General features: G+C 35.2%; 2 protein-coding genes across 4 annotated transcripts; one reads left to right on the top strand and one right to left on the bottom strand.

Annotated features, from left to right (window-relative positions):
* The first annotated feature begins 1,873 nt into the window (after positions 1–1,873).
* Positions 1,874–9,258, top strand: LOC143459822 (uncharacterized). 2 transcript variants are annotated; one of them, XM_076957113.1, is made up of 5 exons: positions 1,874–2,250; positions 6,361–6,560; positions 7,415–7,545; positions 7,701–7,833; positions 8,073–9,258. In XM_076957113.1, the coding sequence occupies exons 2-5, from the start codon at positions 6,527–6,529 to the stop codon at positions 8,678–8,680; spliced, it is 906 nt and encodes a 301-aa protein (XP_076813228.1). In that variant the 5' UTR covers positions 1,874–2,250; positions 6,361–6,526; the 3' UTR covers positions 8,681–9,258. The 2 variants fall into 2 exon arrangements, with proteins under 2 accessions (XP_076813228.1, XP_076813227.1); XM_076957112.1 differs by lacking the exon at positions 1,874–2,250 and adding an exon at positions 5,820–6,130.
* Positions 9,259–11,546: 2,288 nt separating this feature from the next.
* On the bottom strand, positions 11,547–17,211 carry LOC143460204 (sodium-dependent phosphate transporter 2-like). 2 transcript variants are annotated; one of them, XM_076957630.1, is made up of 14 exons: positions 17,090–17,211; positions 16,629–16,792; positions 16,345–16,501; positions 16,076–16,216; positions 15,877–15,962; positions 15,564–15,660; positions 14,222–14,338; positions 14,045–14,127; positions 13,733–13,849; positions 13,430–13,549; positions 12,837–13,000; positions 12,469–12,654; positions 12,238–12,322; positions 11,547–12,036 (listed from the first exon to the last, which is right to left on the bottom strand). In XM_076957630.1, the coding sequence occupies exons 1-14, from the start codon at positions 17,106–17,108 to the stop codon at positions 11,884–11,886; spliced, it is 1,689 nt and encodes a 562-aa protein (XP_076813745.1). In that variant the 5' UTR covers positions 17,109–17,211; the 3' UTR covers positions 11,547–11,883. The 2 variants fall into 2 exon arrangements, with proteins under 2 accessions (XP_076813745.1, XP_076813744.1); XM_076957629.1 differs by having other exon boundaries at positions 17,060–17,207.
* Positions 17,212–18,006: the final 795 nt, after the last annotated feature.

The raw sequence follows: 18,006 nt of genomic DNA, 5'->3' as shown, positions 1-18,006 counted from the left end.
TACGAGTACTTAACGCTTTTTATGATTATAGGTAGCAATTTTTTATGTTAACTTGGTTTATAAACCTTTGGTCATCTCTAAATGCGTTCATAATACGCTAGTGGAGTCGTTTCTCACGCCAGCTTATTTGTGGTCCAACGGTTTTGGCGCCTTTTTAGGCTTACGCCCTAAACCACAAAAAATGCCTTACAACTCGCGAATGAAATTTATTTACATGTTTTCCAATTTCTGAGTGATAAAAAATTTTAATATGTTTTCTAAAGGCTAAAACTGGTGATCGAAATATTTCATAAACTCGTTGTAAGAGCTGTAACTTCATGGGAAACTCGATCCTAAGTTTGTCGCCGTCTGCAGATTACCAGATGTTCGACATCTTCCACATAGACCATACTCCTGAGAACAGAGAAGCCTTGTGAGCTTTTTGAAAGGCGTCTTGTATGACAGCTAACAGACATTGACCGCCGTCAGGAGAAAGTGACAGAACCGTAGACCTGAAGAGCACTTTGCCTTGTCTTAACTTAATTTACCTGTTAAATTAATTATCTGACTCTATTGTTGCGTGCGGTTAGAATACTCTAACCTTTTGTCGGCCGAAAGGTTTTAATATTATACAACAAAAAACGCTTAGAAGAAAAGGTGTTTATTATAGGTGCTGTACACTTTCTCATCATTACGAATAACCAAGTACATAAGTAATGCTAATGCTTATAAGATTTCTTTTGAGTTGCAATCACCATGGCTAGCGTAGACAACTCATCTGTTTATTTCGATGATTCACTCGGCTAACTCTGCTTGCTGGTAGAAGTGCGAGCTTATAAAACGTGATGAAAGTTAAAATGTTCGACAAGAAGAAACGCAACAATTCGTAACAGATGCATCGAGGAAAACCATGTGTTGACAATGTGAGATACATTTTATGTGAAATAGCTAAAGCTGACACATTGAGACATAGATAAATAATAATTAATTAATCAGTGTTAGAGTTAAGAAGCGGAGATTTCCAATAAAGACTTCTTATCAGCATAGATGCTGGAAAACAACCTGGGAACGTACTAAAAGGAGTGTTCACATGAAGTAATTCAGAGCAAGTTTCCAAATATCAAACGAAAATTGAAGTGTTTATCAAAAAATAATTTCATAAACTTCAATCAATAACCAGAAAACACTTTTGCAAGAAATGATGTAATGCAGTGGTGGGATTCAAATATTTTAACATCCGGTTCTCTTACTAGTAGCATTCCATATTGACCCGGGTTCAACATAGCCTATATAGATCTATACATACGCTTGTTAACAACCGGTTCGCGAAAGTCCTAAAAATTCCAAGAACCGGTACGAACCGGCTACATCTCACCACTGATGTAATGGTATTAAAAAATACCACCCAGGCCGCTACAGATCTACTGTCTCCAAGATTTTATGGCATCTTTTTCAAACGTGCTAGTTGCTACAAATCTAATTGATAGTTTGCAACCATCTTAAAATTTACACTAAAGTCAACCGTATATAAGACACACAGCTGCTCATACCCACGATGTTATGCGTTGGCCACGTGTCATTGATGTGTAGCAGGCGAGCGCAATCGATATGGATGGAGACCTCGAATCCAACTGTGGCCGTTTACGATTTTTGGGATAAATTATTTTGGCTTATAGGTTACTGTGACCTGTGATGCTTCACAAACTTCGTGTGAGACGTCCTGAAGCATGGCTAAGAGATAAGCTATGTGTAGCCTACTGCCTATGAAAAGACTGAGCGAACTTTTTGGTGACATCTAGGATTTGTGGTAACCTATCTGACTCCTTCATTGGCTTGGTTGGGTGTTCACCTCAGTAAGCATCATACTTACTTGCAGACCGGCCAGCAAAAGATAACTGCAAAAAGCGTTTATAGCCAAACGAGCTGAAACTTAATAAACGTACGCAAAACGAATACTACAGCCAAGACAGAAGGCATATAAGCTTATTTGCTGATGAGACGTTTAGCGGTCGATACTACAACGGATTATCAAAGCATTGGAGAATGGAAGGGTATATAATTACTGCAGTTGGTAAGCATTAGATAAGTAGTCTAGTCATCTACTGTAGTATCTAAGATATAACAGTGCTCAGTGGTAAAAAGGAATAGAATAGAGGAAGTGACTGAACGTTTACACTGAGCGATATTTGAAGCGCGTCCTAGAGAGCTTAGACTAGAGCGAAGAGCATAGCATAGAGCTCCACAAACTTAGTCGGAATCTCGATCAAGAAGGTGAGTTACATGTTGTGTGTCCAGTGGAATACTGTAAATTGAATTTAATGTTGGAATAAAGTGCTGCGAGTTACGACTCATACGAATACAAAACCCAAAGCCTAAAAATATTTATATTGGATAGCGTCTTAGACGTTCGATCGATGCGCTACTACAGTCTGCAGCAGGCATACAACCTTTAGCAATGTAATGAAAAACAATTGTACGGTAAAGTTTAGCCTTAATACAGTAGGTGGTAGTTGGTGAGAAAAATGTTAAAAGAATTACCGCAGTACAGTAATTCGAGGACATTAAAAGAAGACCATATAATAAAACTAGGCCTATCGTGAAAATCAGTGTTCAATACAATATGAAGATTTCTGCACTTCACATTTTTGCCACAATTTGTAACAATAAAGTCCTTTCAACTCTCCCCAAGTTATCTTACCTATTATGCGCTAAACTTTCATCGCCAGATATAAATAGATTGTCAATGTGGTGTATAAAGAAGTAGGCTATAAGCCTGCCTGAAGTTTAATTTATAAGCATGATTGCCATTAGGGGTGTGCCGCGAGGAAAATTATTCGGGTTCGTGCGAACCTGAATATCATGAAAGCCGACACGAACGAATCCCGAATCTATTCGTATTAGAACCAAACAATAAAATTTCCTCCAAAAGTTGTCAAGTCTTGCTACTAAAATGACGTAATCGATAAACAAGTCGCTTTCTTTCGAAAAATAGTGTTTAAAAATCGATCGAAAAAGCAAAATCGTTAGGAAAACGACCTTCATTGTAAGTACTGCTGACTCTAGTTTAGCACTGTCGGGAAACTAGATCATCTTTTTTTACGAAAGTCAGTAAATTTATAAGTAATACTGTATTCGGGTTCGCCATTGTTGGTATTCGTGTTTGCCCGAATCTTCCATAAAGGCGATATTCGGCGAATATATTCGGGTTTGGGTTCGTATCGGCCCATCCCTAGTTGCCATACCATCCTTATTTCTAAGATTTGTCCTTATTTTGAAGGTCTATGCCTAAGAAAAAATTTTTTTCCTTATTTCTAATAAATTTATGTCCTTGTTTTCACTTGCGCCCTTATTATTTTCTTATATTTAGGGCAGAGCTTTTCATATTGGACATTTCGATAAAACCTAGTGCTTCATTTAGAAACAAAGATAGGAACAGCCTTAGTGAAAGCACGGAAGTTTATCCTGCAAACAAAAGTACACTTAGACAAGACCTGTGGTGAATAGTGTCCCTTTTTTAAACACATCGTTTTTTCTTGAGGCCTTTTGCATTGAATTGACGTGTCGCATGAATACATTTCGTTCAGCAACATCTATTCCGTTTTAATCTTATCTTTTTTCCTGGTTGCCTTTATTTTTTAGTCTAGATCGATGGCAATCCGGCTTATAAGTCTAGCCTATCTAATTTAAACATGAAATTTTAATTGAGTATCCACTACAAAACAAATGCCTATATAGTCTCCCGTGCAGTAGATAGCAGGAAAACACCTAATTTTTCTTGCTTTTGTGAATTTATTATTTCTCACTTGTTATTTTCCTTCTTTATACAATTTTTAAGTTACAAGTTCTACTATAAACTAAAAATTGACTTTGTCTTGATAAATCTTATCTTGAGATCCCTCCTCAGGTATCCCTGTGCTAAATAGCTTGAGTTGATTTGTGTTGAATCGTCTGTGAGTTCAATTGTCCTGGATTGAGGTGACATGGAACTAGATCAAAACTTTATTAATTTTCCTGCAGTAATATGAACATGAAATAGCCTACTCGATTTCTGTTATAAAATTATCGGCATAATTATTATGATTTTTGTAGACTACGAAAAGGTTATATTATGACTTCTCCTCGTATCGTATATCGTTTATTTTTCGTCATTGTTTGTGGTGGAGCGAAAAATAAAATGTTAACTGTTACAGCCGGATGACATAATAACTCTGCAAACAAACAACAAACGGAAAAAGCAGAATGTCCAAAGGCTTAGCATTAAAACTGCATGAATTAAAAAACGACTTAAAAACAATCAATAATGGTTAGCACGGACACTAAACCCCACATACAAATTACAAATATTCCAAACATACAGACGCAAAAATATCGTCATAACTATCCTAAAATAACGTATTAAATTAAGATCCTATTTAAAGCGTACGTTGATGCTTTGTGAAAACTCATATAAAGAAATTTAAAAGTTATATGCCAATCAAGTGAAATCGAATAATCTTTCATGGTGTGCCGCGGGACAGTCATTTGGGAATTATTGAGCCACGAAGTTTGTTTAACAAAACCACAATACAATCGTTTTATACTTGTTTTATCTCAACACTAAGCGGAAATAATGACGATAGATTTTCGTGCTTATTTTAAAGGTTTACATTCTATACAAGATAACCAAACGCCACATTGTTACACCACGTTACGTTTTTGCGCATAATGACTACTGCAAGAATATTGGCGATGGCAACTTGTACGTAAGAGAGAGCATAGTCAAAAAAGGTAGGCATTTCATAATGCTATAATACAGTACTGTAGTTCTAACAGCTTCTATTTGTTAATATTGTACCAAGACATCTCGAACAACAGTTCTGAACAATGGTTTGCAGGTTAAGTTACAAAATCAAACTTATTGGTCTATAACAGGGGAGGCCAAACTGCGGCTCTCGAGCCGCATGCGGCTCTTTGAGCCTTTCATTGCGGCTCTTTAATGAATTAGTATTGTTGAATTTGACATGCAATTTTCCCGGACAAGACAAGTTGTTTGATCAGATTATGAAACAATGCGTTCTATCACACGTATTAACAATGGACTGATTGTTAGTAATAATCAAATCACACTCCATAAACCACATTATTGTACAGAAGTGTGCTAATTTGTACACTGTAGTTAAGTAAACTGTCAGATTGAAGCTGTACGTCAGGGCTGACCTAGTTTTAAGTCTTGGTTACGGTTATAATAATAATTGCAAAAAGAGTTGGTGAAGCCCAGTTGGAGACTCATAGTATCACCACCCAGCACTAATGTTAATCAATAGCTACACTTCTTTGTGAGTGAATAAATTTGTGTTTTTTATTGTGTCTGTGTTGTGGCTCTTTTAAAACTGGATTATGTTATATGCGGCTCGAGCATGAAGCAGGTCTGGCCACCCCTGGTCTATAATAATTATTTAGGTGTAAGCGCAAACATTTTTTCATTCTATTACTATTTACCCATTTCGATGATAATCATTATGTGATTTATGCTGGGCTTATAAACGTAAAGTAGTTTCGAAAAATATTCTATGGAGCCATCATAGCATCAAAACTGAGCTAGCGGTTTTGGTCGGTGTAGCGTATAACTATATTTTGCAAAGCGTGAAATGACTAAAGCGAAAGCAAAGCACTCAATGTACGTTTGAAGTGCGTGTCAAGCGCTAATCGAATCTTTCAATGATGTTGTATATTAGGTCTCTTTGAAGATTTTAGGTTGGTTTTGTTCTCGAAACGAGCAAGAAAATATGTTTACCAAAAGTATTTCGTTCATTTCAAGTGTATCTCCAACGGACGTGTTGTTGTAGCCATAGAGAATTAAGCCGTAGCTTTGTTATAGGTTGGTTTAGCGGCTATAAACGCAAAGCATTAACTTTTATTACCAGAGATTACGTCTATGGATAAACACGTAGAGTACTACAGAGTAATAAAAATAACTTTGAACAACAATATAGCTTTGCAAACCTTGGATAGTGAACAAGCTAAAACTTACGCGTTTATCGATACTTATATTTACCATATTAGGCCTACAAGAGTTAAGTAATTGTGATATGGCCCTGTAACACCCTGCTCTTAAATAGCCGGACGAGTATACAGCAGAATACTCAGATATTAATTGAAAAATAAAAAGACAGTAAGTACATTTAATGAAATACCACTAATTGAAAGTTATAGTTAATTAAATAAAGATCTTCTTTGGCGTGGGCGATAACTGACCATAAAGTAGAACATATATGAAATTAGGTATTAAGTATGAATAAATGTATGTAAGATTTTTTATGCAGAAATAAATATTTTAACGGGAAGAGAAAGCGTGCCGAAACTATATGAAGCCTATATATTGATATATTAAACTTTATATAGAAAGGTCCGCAGCATCTAGAAATTTTAAAGGCACAAAGAACGAGGCTATTTTAAGTTTTGTTTATGAACTCCAAGTTGTACACCATGAATATATTGAAACAGCTCGTGTCCTATGATTGAGAGCGTCAGAGCCAAAACTTGAAACAATTCGAAGACTATATTCATAATGTACACAAAGAACACAAAAAGTTCAGCAAAAAGTAAGCTTGTAATTTTAAGTAAATTTTATTGTTTATTTAAGTTTTCGTTCGGGTTTGACAAGTATTTTGATTCTGCATTGTTGTTCTTATTTTCATTACAACGCTTTAATCCTAACATTTCTTGGGATTATATTACGTTTATAGGTTACTTTTACTTTCAATGAATTGGTTTAATTTTTCGAAAATTCTAAAAATGCCTCTGCGTTGGGAATTTAAATTTGACAAACTTCATTGTTATTAAACTGTATATACTGTGTTAAGGTTAAGAGCTAATCGCTAGTTGATTTAGAGCTTTTTTACAGAAGATTTATCAGTAAACGTGATTTCATGACCAAATATTAAAATAATCAAACGGGCGTGGCCATGTCTCTCGCGGACAACATATAAAGAGCTTTTTGGCTGTTGACCCTAACAATGCTCTTGACCACTAACAAGTCGGTGAAAGTCGACGCTCGCGGCAAACTGACTCATTAACTTACGCAGATAAGACTCGATCCTGACCAGACTAAGGACAACAGAAGTTTTCAAAACCTTTGTTATTTTTCTGCCTTTTTTCAATTTTTTTAATTACAAATTTGACTATAGAATGATACCCAGACTTTTACTTCGCTTTAAAACTTTATTTATACTGTACTTATTTAAAAAATTACCTCCAATAAAAATTAAAATAATAAACGTTTTTTTGTTTTGCGATTACAATTTTCTTGATCTTCTATGTAATTGATCGGTCTTCATGTTTACATTTAGGCATTTACATGTTTACTTCTGCATTTCAAATTTTTTTAGTATGATACATTTCTCAGCAATTACATATATCGAATCTTACGTTCGGAATATGTGGTTTGTTGTTTCAGGATTAAAAAGCTTAACACCTGCGCAGCATACCTCAGAAGCGCTTTATGGTAAGCTGGGTTTGTCCCTTCCACCAATAGCAGGCAGTCCGCACAATGACAAACAAAAGTTCAAAGACAGGTTGTCAAACGAGGTACTGAAAGCTGTACTAGTTATAATTAAATTTTTTTTAAATGTTGTTCACTTAAATTTAAGAATACAACCAATGGGTGTTTTTCTTTATGCTTAACTTATTTGTAATGATTTAAATGTATTAAAAACGTTGTTTTGTTGATGTTTTTGAAAAAGTTTACAAGCAGAAACAGAAACAATTCACCAAAATTGCGTCCAACCCTTATATTTGGAAGAAGCTTTTCAGCTTACGTTAGAAAACCAGTGTACTTTTGCCACCCAATAGTTATAACCAAAACAAAAGTGCAAGGTATAACATATAGTCTTTCTAGCTTTTTGCCTTGTTCCTTTTAAAATGGTTGTTTGCGTTATTTTAATTACTATATTTTTTGTGATTTATATAAATTTATGATTTGTTTTATATATCCGCATGTGTTTTATAATTATGCATTTCCGAAACATTTCTGAAAAAAAATGATATGATAAGCCAAACGTAGGCCTAAATATTGCATTGCATGTAAAGCCGCTGTTCTTTGGTCGCTTAAACAGATTCCGATGTAACTGTTCCTAAAGAAACAGAATTAACAGGAATTGGTAAAAACAACGATGCAACATCAAACTCTGAATGCGGATATGATGATGAAAGATTCTCCAGCGACAACCAGCGTCAGCATAACACTATTCCAGCAAGTGATCGCAAAGCCAGAAAAGACTGTGTTGCTGAAAAGTTTGTCGGATTTTGCGAACGTGAAGGATATAATATTGGCAATGAAGTTTACAAGAAAACATCTGCTGCCTTTCAGAAAAACAAGAAATACCTCCGTATTTCAAAACCACCTTGCCTGGTTGTCCTTGAAGAAGAAAATTACAGTGCCACTAGGAAGGCAATTGAAAAAGCAAGCAATATTCAACAGAATAACTTACTTACAAGCAGTAAAAAAAAAACCTCATGTACAAAGCAGATTATAAAAGGAGCAGCTCAGCTGTCGGCGGTTAAAGGTCAAAACGCTGCAGCAAAAGCGATAACTTTTATCCTGAAGGATTCGCAAAAAACAAAGATTACTTTACCACCAATTGATCGAAATTTCACTGACTTGCATAACTTTACTGGCGCTTGGCAACCAACCGAATCGATTGTTATTAGTAAACGTGTGTAGTGAATATTCGTTTGGTTGCAAATGTTATGGTTTAGGCAAATGGAAACCATACATAACTATCAACATAAAAACCTCAAGAAAGTTAATGAAATCAGATGATAAAGTTTAAAAATTGTGGTTTTATGCAACTACAATACATCTCAAAGCTAAATGCCTATTTTCTGTTAAATGTCTTGTTTTGCTACATGTTTCTGTAAAGATAAATGTATTGTTGTATATTGCAATTGCAATGTGTCTAAAAACTAATCGGTTCTAAAACTATAACGGTGAAAGAAATGCGAAAAAAAGCATAAAATGATAAGGCTAATACAAAATTCTCTAAAAAACCTTTACTATAACTTCTATGCGTTCAGCCATTTTCAAAGTCAATCTCCTTTTCAGCCCCTATCTCTTTCTCATCATCGAGCTGAGATCTTTTCTTTTACCACGTTCAAACAAACTTTCTGCATTGTTTTACGCTCATTTTTATAAAACAATTTGTACAACTGGTTATCTTCTCTGATTTGTATACTTCTTTTAGTAAGCATATTTTTAGGGCTCTGTTGTTCGGTTTATTTTTGTAAAGGTAACAGGACACTGTAAACATAATAGTTTGGGTAAACATGAATTTTCTTTCACTTTTCGCGTAATTGCAGCCAACGCCACAAACAAACGTTCCATGAAATTGGACTAACCGGGATTATTCTGAGTGACTATTTCACCGTATGTCGGTCATGCAACCCGTTGTTAATGATAGTCGGTTAGGTTAGACAAAGTTTCTCAACCAGCGTCCAATGGTTCTCCTGGGATGCCATGGGGACGTTCGCCGGGGGCATGAGCAGATGCCTAACTAGTGTGCTAGAGTGTAGTAGTGAGGGAAGACGAGGCAAAGCGGGACACAAGTTTTCATGCTTTTGTGGTTGTGCTTGCTATGCAAAATTAGGCGCTCGAAGGCTATTGCATACGCAGTAGTGAAGTAAAAAGTGTTTTGTAACCAACAATCTACATTTTTATTAATGCGCAGAGGACCAGTTTTTAAGGTCACTATAAAGAGGGCTACTAAGCATGAAAGGTTGACAACCACTGGATTTAGAGAATGGGAATGCGAAAAGTTGATTTAAGCTATTTAGAGTTTAATTGAGGTTAAATTTAAATTAGAAAGTAAATTTAGGTTAGGTTTAAGTTACTTTGTTATAAAATTTAAGTTAGGTTAACAAGAAACTATGAAAAATTGCTTTGAACGTACGATTTTTTTGAAATAGTGACAGCGGAGATTATTTATTAAAATAAAGAATGGCCGACGTAATTCATCGCAAAAAAAACAAGAAATTTTATTTTGTTTATTAATCCAAGAAAAAAGTTACATCTAAGAAAAGTTAAAGTTACAAAAAAATGAGAAGCGCTGTCTCCTTCTGAGTCTGTAAAACAAGTTAATCCAATTGCATTTAACAAAGATAAACTAAAAACTGCCTGGAAAAGGAAAAATTGTTTGAGTACCTCTTATTTTACTAGTTTCACTAAAATTAACTACTAGCAAGTTAAATACTTTAAAACATTTCCAAGTAATTCCGAAAGAAATGGAAAAACTACGTGTGGCGGAGATTTAATTTTCGAAATGTTCTTTGATTCGTATTGTATCGATTATATTCTTATGGTAGAGTAGGAAACAGTTTGCAATAAATTGGTACCAAACATTTGTTAACATCCACTAGCACTGAACCCGACGTTATGTTTGGACAGATCCAGGGACCTCGTATCGGGGAGACGGGGGAAATGCCCCCCCCCCCCCCCCCCCCCAACTTTGGAACAATAATCATAGTTTGTCACAATTGGAACGGTATTCTGTAACTGTCAATGCATATCACACCAAGTTTGTCCCCTTTATAGAAAACTAGGTCCTGGACAGATCCAGTTTTTCGACTTTTAAATCACAAAAGTTTGTCAGTTCCTGTATCAATCATAGTGTGCATTTTCTTACGGGATTTTCCCAAAAGGGAAAATTTATTTAATCAGGAGTCATTTGACTATATTTAACCTACAAAGTGACGGCGGTGGTGTGATGAAATCACCTTGTAAAGGTTTTTTAAAAATATATTCAACAAAAAGGAAATTTTTAGCGTTAAATCATTTTTGGGGACTTCCCTAAAATAGAAAACAAATGATCGTAAAAACCTGCCCATTTATAACACTATTATGTCGGAAAAAGCAAACAAGAACATAAAAAACTTTGGGTTAATAAATTTAAAAAAACGAGCATACCTAATATTTTCATAACACATAAAGCTTCTCAATATTTTCATATTAAACTATCCTAATTAAAGCTTAATTATAAATTGGCAGTAGATCATTGTCGGACGACTTTGGATGGATTTGGATTTTCCGACTTAATAATTGGCCATTGCTGAAATTTTCATAACACATAGATTATAAACAATCTCATAACAAACTTGCTGAGTTAAGGCTTTACTATTTGGTAACCGCAATTAATCGATATGAGCCCATTTCCCTCAAGCCGGTTAACCGGTTTCAATTATAGGCCAATGCAGAAATTTTGTCATAACATATAGATTCCCAATTTTTCTCGTAATAAACTAGCTCAATTAAGAATTAATTAAACCATACTGTACATACTGTACCATACATTAAAATTGAGTAATATTAATACAGTGGCTACGGACTAATTAGACTAGTGGTTCTTAACCTATGGCTAATGACCTACAAAGTGATATAGTGATATCTTTGGCAAGTTTTATAGCATTAAAGCTATCTACTCAGCAAAAATGACAGACGGAAGTAATTAATATAGTTCTATATGGCGTATTTTGTGTAACTTCTTTGCAATAGTCCTTTTGAGCAATGGAAAACTGTTCCAATAATAGGCAAATCGTGACATACCGTGTCTTTTATTTTTCGCCACGGATTGTGAGGAGCGAAAAATTTGACTTTAAATGTATAAAACTTTGTTGTAGAATGATAAGGCAAGAAATACGCTCAAAAACAATCAATGACCTGGAAAAAATTGGCAAAGCCTCGAGGGCTTAAAACATGCAAAGACTTAACTGAAGTGGTTCTATATCTACAAAACAATATAGCACTGTTATAGGACCCAGATGTCTATTATAGAAAAACAGATAATTACAATAGATAAAGTTAATCGCTTTTAGATGGGTATGTTAAATCAAAATCATCTGGGCGGAATCCAGGCGCATTCTCAGAAGCCCTTATCAAAGGAATCTCATCAACAGATGCATGGCTCCGGCACTAAACAGCCCAGCAACGGGTAAAGTAACAAACCATGCGCAGGCAATATTTCTAACGATGCTCCACTCGACTGCCGATCGCGAACGATACCAGCCAATGGAAACAACAGCCCCGACCTGAAGCATGTAACAAAGCAGCGTGTGCTATGAACCGCGTAGTTTCCGCATTTTAACAGGTTTCAAGGCGATTGCATGACCACTATAGCCTATACTTGAACTAAGTTTACGGTTCCTTTGACGTCAATACTATTTTCAGTTACTTAATTAACTAACGTAGTTGTGTGGAAACCATAATGCTTAGACAACAACAAAGTTCACCTTGCAATGTGTAGTTGAAACTGGAATGCCCAGGTTGGATGCTACAAGAACTGTGAACGCCGTCATTAACTCAATGCAAAAACCACTGTAGAAAGGTGACTTTGGTTAGTGGTGAAAAGTGAAAGGTGACCAGTGTAATAAAATACGAAATTTGGAGGTTTACATCAATATTACAAAACATACAGATTTAAAAATGTGCAACGACTCTAATTACAAAAATTTGTCACTGACCGGGACGGGGTAACTTTGGTGAGATCTTTTCCGATTGTCTCCATAACTCGTCGTCCAAGCAACCAGAGTCCAACGGTAATACCCAAACCACCGTAAAGTAACAAGTACCACGGCGTGAAAGCTTTTTGGACAACCTCACCAGACCAGAAAATAATCCAGAGAGCGATAAGCGGTCCTATCGCATTGCTGTTGTATTTAAATAAAAGGAAAGATGAGAAAATGATGTGCGGCATTATAATTCATAACTTCCACAGACAACGTGTTGATTGTTTGTCGTTTATTGATCACACTTATGGCGCAGACAGTTATAAGCGCTCATTTAGACGGATTGACGGATCGAAAAAGATTTTTTTACTTATTATACGTGCCTGACGTCATTTCCGCCGTGGGCGAAGCTTGCAAAACAAGCTGTGAGGACTTGTAGTGAAGAGAAAAGCTCTCGTACTGTGGCCGGATCTTCCTCGTCATTTTCATCTAACTCGGTAACTTTCACCTCCTTTTTTTGTATAGATGACTTGGATGTCTGTGATTTCTATCAAAATTAATGATTGTCGATTAATAAACCTTGTTTTGCTTGAAAATACAAACCGAGACATATAGTAACGCCGAGATAATCCGAACGCTGCAACAAAGTTAAGTACCACAAGCCATAATTAATCAAACTGTATTGTTACTTTATAAAAACAGCTATATAGATGGCTAGATGGTATTTTGTCTTATCTTTGTTTTTATATATGTTTTGTTTTCAAAAAGCTAAGAAAACAATATATGTAAAGCTATCGTCCAAACAACGAAGAGAAACTAAATAAATGTGCAAATGCAGTATGTTAGATCTTTCTGTTGTGGTGTTGGTTGAAATATGACAAAATCACAGATTCATAGCATTGCTGCAGTGTTGATCAGAGGTAAAAAAATAATTCTACGACATTTCTGTTTATGTGCATGTTTGTATTGTTTTTACCTCCATGTCGCTTGTACCACATTCATTCAGTGAAAATTCCGAATCCGATGATGACGTCAACTGTACTGTGAAAGGACTTGCTTCGTCGAAGTTTTCATCGCGATGGTCGCTCATAACGGTCTGGAAATCAGTTGAAAAACAAAATTTGTTTTCAACGACGGTCACTTACGATGCTATGTTATGCGGTGTGTGTCATTAACGCAAGAACGGGAAAATATTTTTCGATCATAGGTGGTTATAAACTTATAAGTGAATTTAATTGTAACACATACGTCTGGCACAAAGAAAAATGCTGGAATCTACCTCCTTCAAAACCTCTGAGCTTTCTTTCCGAGAATTTTGCAGGCTTCTTTCCGAATGAGTGACTTTTACGCTCCTACTTCCAAAGGTTACTTTTTTCTTCGAATCCGGGGATATGGTCTAAAAATCAAGTAAAACAGATTGGTTTCAACTTACCCTTACCAGGCTCTGGAAATGGGTTTACCTTCAAAAATCAGGTCATATTTAAACACACCCACATAAAGAAACCCATGTGGTACATCATTCCCTGTATACCAAGCAATTGTAATCATATTAAGTGGATAGAGGTAGAACAATTGACTCTACAACAATTACTTCAATCTCGTCTTTGACGCTATAGTGGAGTGACGTCAATTCCGTGGTACAGCTCTTGCCGTCTCTTTCATTCTGGAATTTCTCTATAATTGCCAAACAGGAAACAACATTTTAATAAAAACAATGTTTTTCATAAATTTCGAGAGAGAACATGATGACTATAATGTGACAACATACCTGCTCGAGAACGAATTTTCGGCACTGCTATAAGTCGAGTTGTTATGGCAACCAACAGCATTACCCCCAGGGCCATGAGCAGTATGGACCATATCGGTAAGTTATTAAGGCCGAGAACTGCAAAAAAAGATATTATAACAAATACTAGAGTATAACACTTTGTTGTATACAAAGTTATCCATGTACGGTTATCCTGTTTTCTAAAGGGGGCACATAAACACTATACCTATAAAGGTTAATGTTGAAAGGTGTGGTGTTTTACGTTACCCTGCTCCTCTACTCTTCAATTAACAAAACAAACTAAAATAAAAATTTGAGTGAAATATACGATTTCTTCTTCAAAGAGTAGCTCTATGACGACGAAGGAAAACAAAGGACGATGGAGGAAAAAACTATACGTTATTGCAATGACGTAATTATGCATCGTTAGAGATGCTGATACCAGCATTTGTTTGCATACCGACATGAAAATAAGCTATATCATTTTGCATCAAATTTTCCGCGTTAATAGCTACTGTTTTACAAACATTTGTTTAAAATACGAGGGTTATTAATGCAAATAAATTAACAACAAATGTCAAAAATTCCATTAGTATTTCTTGAAGTATTAATTAATTATCGCACTATAGCGTTTAACATTTTTGGCAACACTTTTTGGAAAGATCCGAAATCCTGTATTTACCTGTTGCGTTAGATGTTCCATACGCAAATAGCTGTTTTGGTACTGTACCTTTAATCCGATTATTGACAAGAGTTCAGTATACAATGTAATTAGAGAACACCATAAATGAGTCACGACAGAGTTCAAAGCATTTTAATCAATTTATTCTACACAATCAGTTCGATGCGTTTAGGTGATTTGGCGAGAATTTCAATGAAGAGTTTCAAATTCCTATTCCAGACTTAGATTAAAGTTAAAGGTTTAAAAAGGACATCAGACAAATATAGGTAAATTTCCAGAGTTTTAATAAGCATCACGATTCTTCACAAGATCTTTGAATAATATCTTGTAACTTATTCATCTGTGGCACACTCTATAACGTATATCCAACATTCTTATCTTTTTGGGTTTTCAAACGTATAATTTCTTTTCAGGTAATTAAAATGCATTATAAATACCAAAATCGATCAACATGTTATAGTAAAACTTTCTTAAGTAAAATTTATCTTGTCGTATTTAAATTCATCTGTTCAACAATGTCGCTGCAAGTTTAATTTCATATGCAAGATTTACTATAAATAATTGTGCATTCATTTACATTGTACAAGATTATATTGGAAACGGCTGAATTCAGTTACCAACTAATTTACTAGATTTGTAATGACTAATAACCATACTCACGTGGTGCTCCAGAATACAAAATTGAAAACACGTTGACCCCAACAGTAAATGCGTAAAAGAACGGCAATGCCAACAATCCAGTCTTGAGTGGATCATCCTAAAAGCAATACCATTTGAACAGTCAGCAAATAAGTTTGTTAATGTTCTATCGTAAATAATATGACTCCATACATAATTCTTAGAAGAATCTCTTAATCTAATCTTAATGTAATCTCCTTCAAGAAATTCTTTTAACTTTTATTAATAAAATGTAACAAACATGTACCTTTTAAACTTAAAGGTGTTAGCTTATATAGCATTGTTATTTACTAACTTTGCTGATGATAAATCTTTGCATAAAATAATAAAGAAGCACCGCCATGAATCCAGCTAATACCGGTGACACAAACCAGCTGGCAACTAAAAAGAGAGAAATTTTAACGATTTATGGCTTAAAAAACGTGTGCATATAAACAATGTTCAGTACAGAAGGAAGGGATTTATGAAACGTTTTTCTAGGTGTTCCAACAAACCTATGAAACCCAGGCTAGCCCAATGGACTCCGCTTGATCCTACGGCGACCAATGAGAAACCGATGCAAGCTCCTACAATGCTGTGCGTGCCAGAAACGGGGATCTTAAGAATCGTTGCAATGATTTGCCACATTGCCGCGCCTACGTAGCAACGTAAGACGTTTAACAAACATGTAAGCAATTAATAGAAAACATTAACTCAAACTGGTCATATTTACTTGTTACTTGATGAAAAATAAATAAACACTTGATTGTGATAAGGTACTCACCAAACATTGCTGCAACCTCTCCCATCATAAGGACCTTTGCACCGTCTTCAAAATCGTAAACGTGAACATCAATGATTCCCTTTCGAATGGTTTCACCCACCTTTGCACCTAGCAGCGCCGCCCCGGTCGCCTCAAAAACGGTGGCAAGCACGCATGCCTATATCAAAATGGTTCAAAATTCTGCCGATTCCAAATTTTAATTTATCAAGGTATAGGGCTATAGGCAATGACGTCTTGCAAAGTATTTTGTGTAGCGTACAACCAAAACAAGCTGCCTCCCATACCTGTTTGAGTGTAAGCACTTTTGCACCGACTGTTGTACCGAAGCTATTTGCAACGTCATTTGCACCAACCGCAAATGCTAATATAAATCCCACAATAAAACCCACTATGAGCAACCAGAGAACATTTTCTTGAGACCATGCTGGTAGGATAGCAGTTGTGAATCCTATCAAAATGTTTATTGATATGATTCTATCTTTGGGAAAAAGAATTTAGCAACAAGTTGTCAGCATATAGACTACGTCCAACCATCTTGCATGTTGCCAAATAGACCTAAGCCATATCAACTATAGCAACGTATATACATAGTATCTCATAAATCTCATAAAATAAATCATAAATCATAAAATAATAGTAAATCTCATAAGTTATGTTTCTAGAAGTAGCTAAGTCACGCGTGTAAGGAAAGAGTAGTTGAAATTGTTGTTCTGACCTGATGGAAAGCTAACGAAGCGGTCGATACCTGTTGACAAGGTTGTCATTGTTGCTCATTGGCAGAAAAGTCAACAACGTGAGAAAAGGATGGACAACACGTAGCACAAACGTATAGTGAACTACAAAAGTCAATTAATTTGCCACTACACCCTAAACGAATAAAAAAAAGTCAGCAAATAAAAGCATTTAAGGTTGTACCCTACATAATGGCATAATAACGCATAAAACACACACACACACATACATAATTAAATATATTTCAGATTGTTTAAGTGTGGCATTAAACAAGATAGGTAATAACTATATAACACAAAAAATAAGAAAAACTTATTATGGTAGCTTAATGTAATAACACGTCCTTCCTGTATAGACCTTCCTATATGGTCAAGAGTGAGTCTGATGTTCTATATACTGTATACAAGTGTTTAGAAAATTTAACAAAGTTCTCAAATCATAAAGAACTTTGTTTTTTTCATGAAGATAAAAACTTTTTTATTGATTCGTTTCATTCATAATAATAATTACATTTAAATAGTATTTGTTATTTATTTATAGCTGTGAAATAATTATTTACATTAAATATAATAATAATAACCGGTGTTTCTAATTTAACAATAATTTTGAACAATTCCAGTTTTTTATTATGTGCTTTGCAAAAAACGTAGAGCATTTTTTTTCAGATCTAAATGAGCTATCGCTGTTTCATGGAACAAATTGCTTGTTTGAAGTTACTGTATTTCCCGCAGTTTCTTGTTAACCAGCAACACAAATGTTATAACAGTGCAACCTAAATCTATCTTCTGGTCTAAGTCTAACTTCAACCAGGCCGTAAACAGTTTTAAAGTCAACTTTTTGCAAACCCATTCTTCTAACTAACCTAACCGCCTATCTTTGACAGCCGGCTGCGTGACCTACTCGAGGTGAAATAGTCATTTTGAAGTTTAT

The sequence above is a fragment of the Clavelina lepadiformis genome, chromosome 5 (genome assembly GCF_947623445.1).
Source record: "Clavelina lepadiformis chromosome 5, kaClaLepa1.1, whole genome shotgun sequence".
In the NCBI taxonomy this organism is placed as follows: Eukaryota; Metazoa; Chordata; class Ascidiacea; order Aplousobranchia; family Clavelinidae; genus Clavelina; species Clavelina lepadiformis.
Note: the sequence above shows the minus strand (reverse complement) of the source record. Positions and strands in the feature narration are given on the sequence as shown.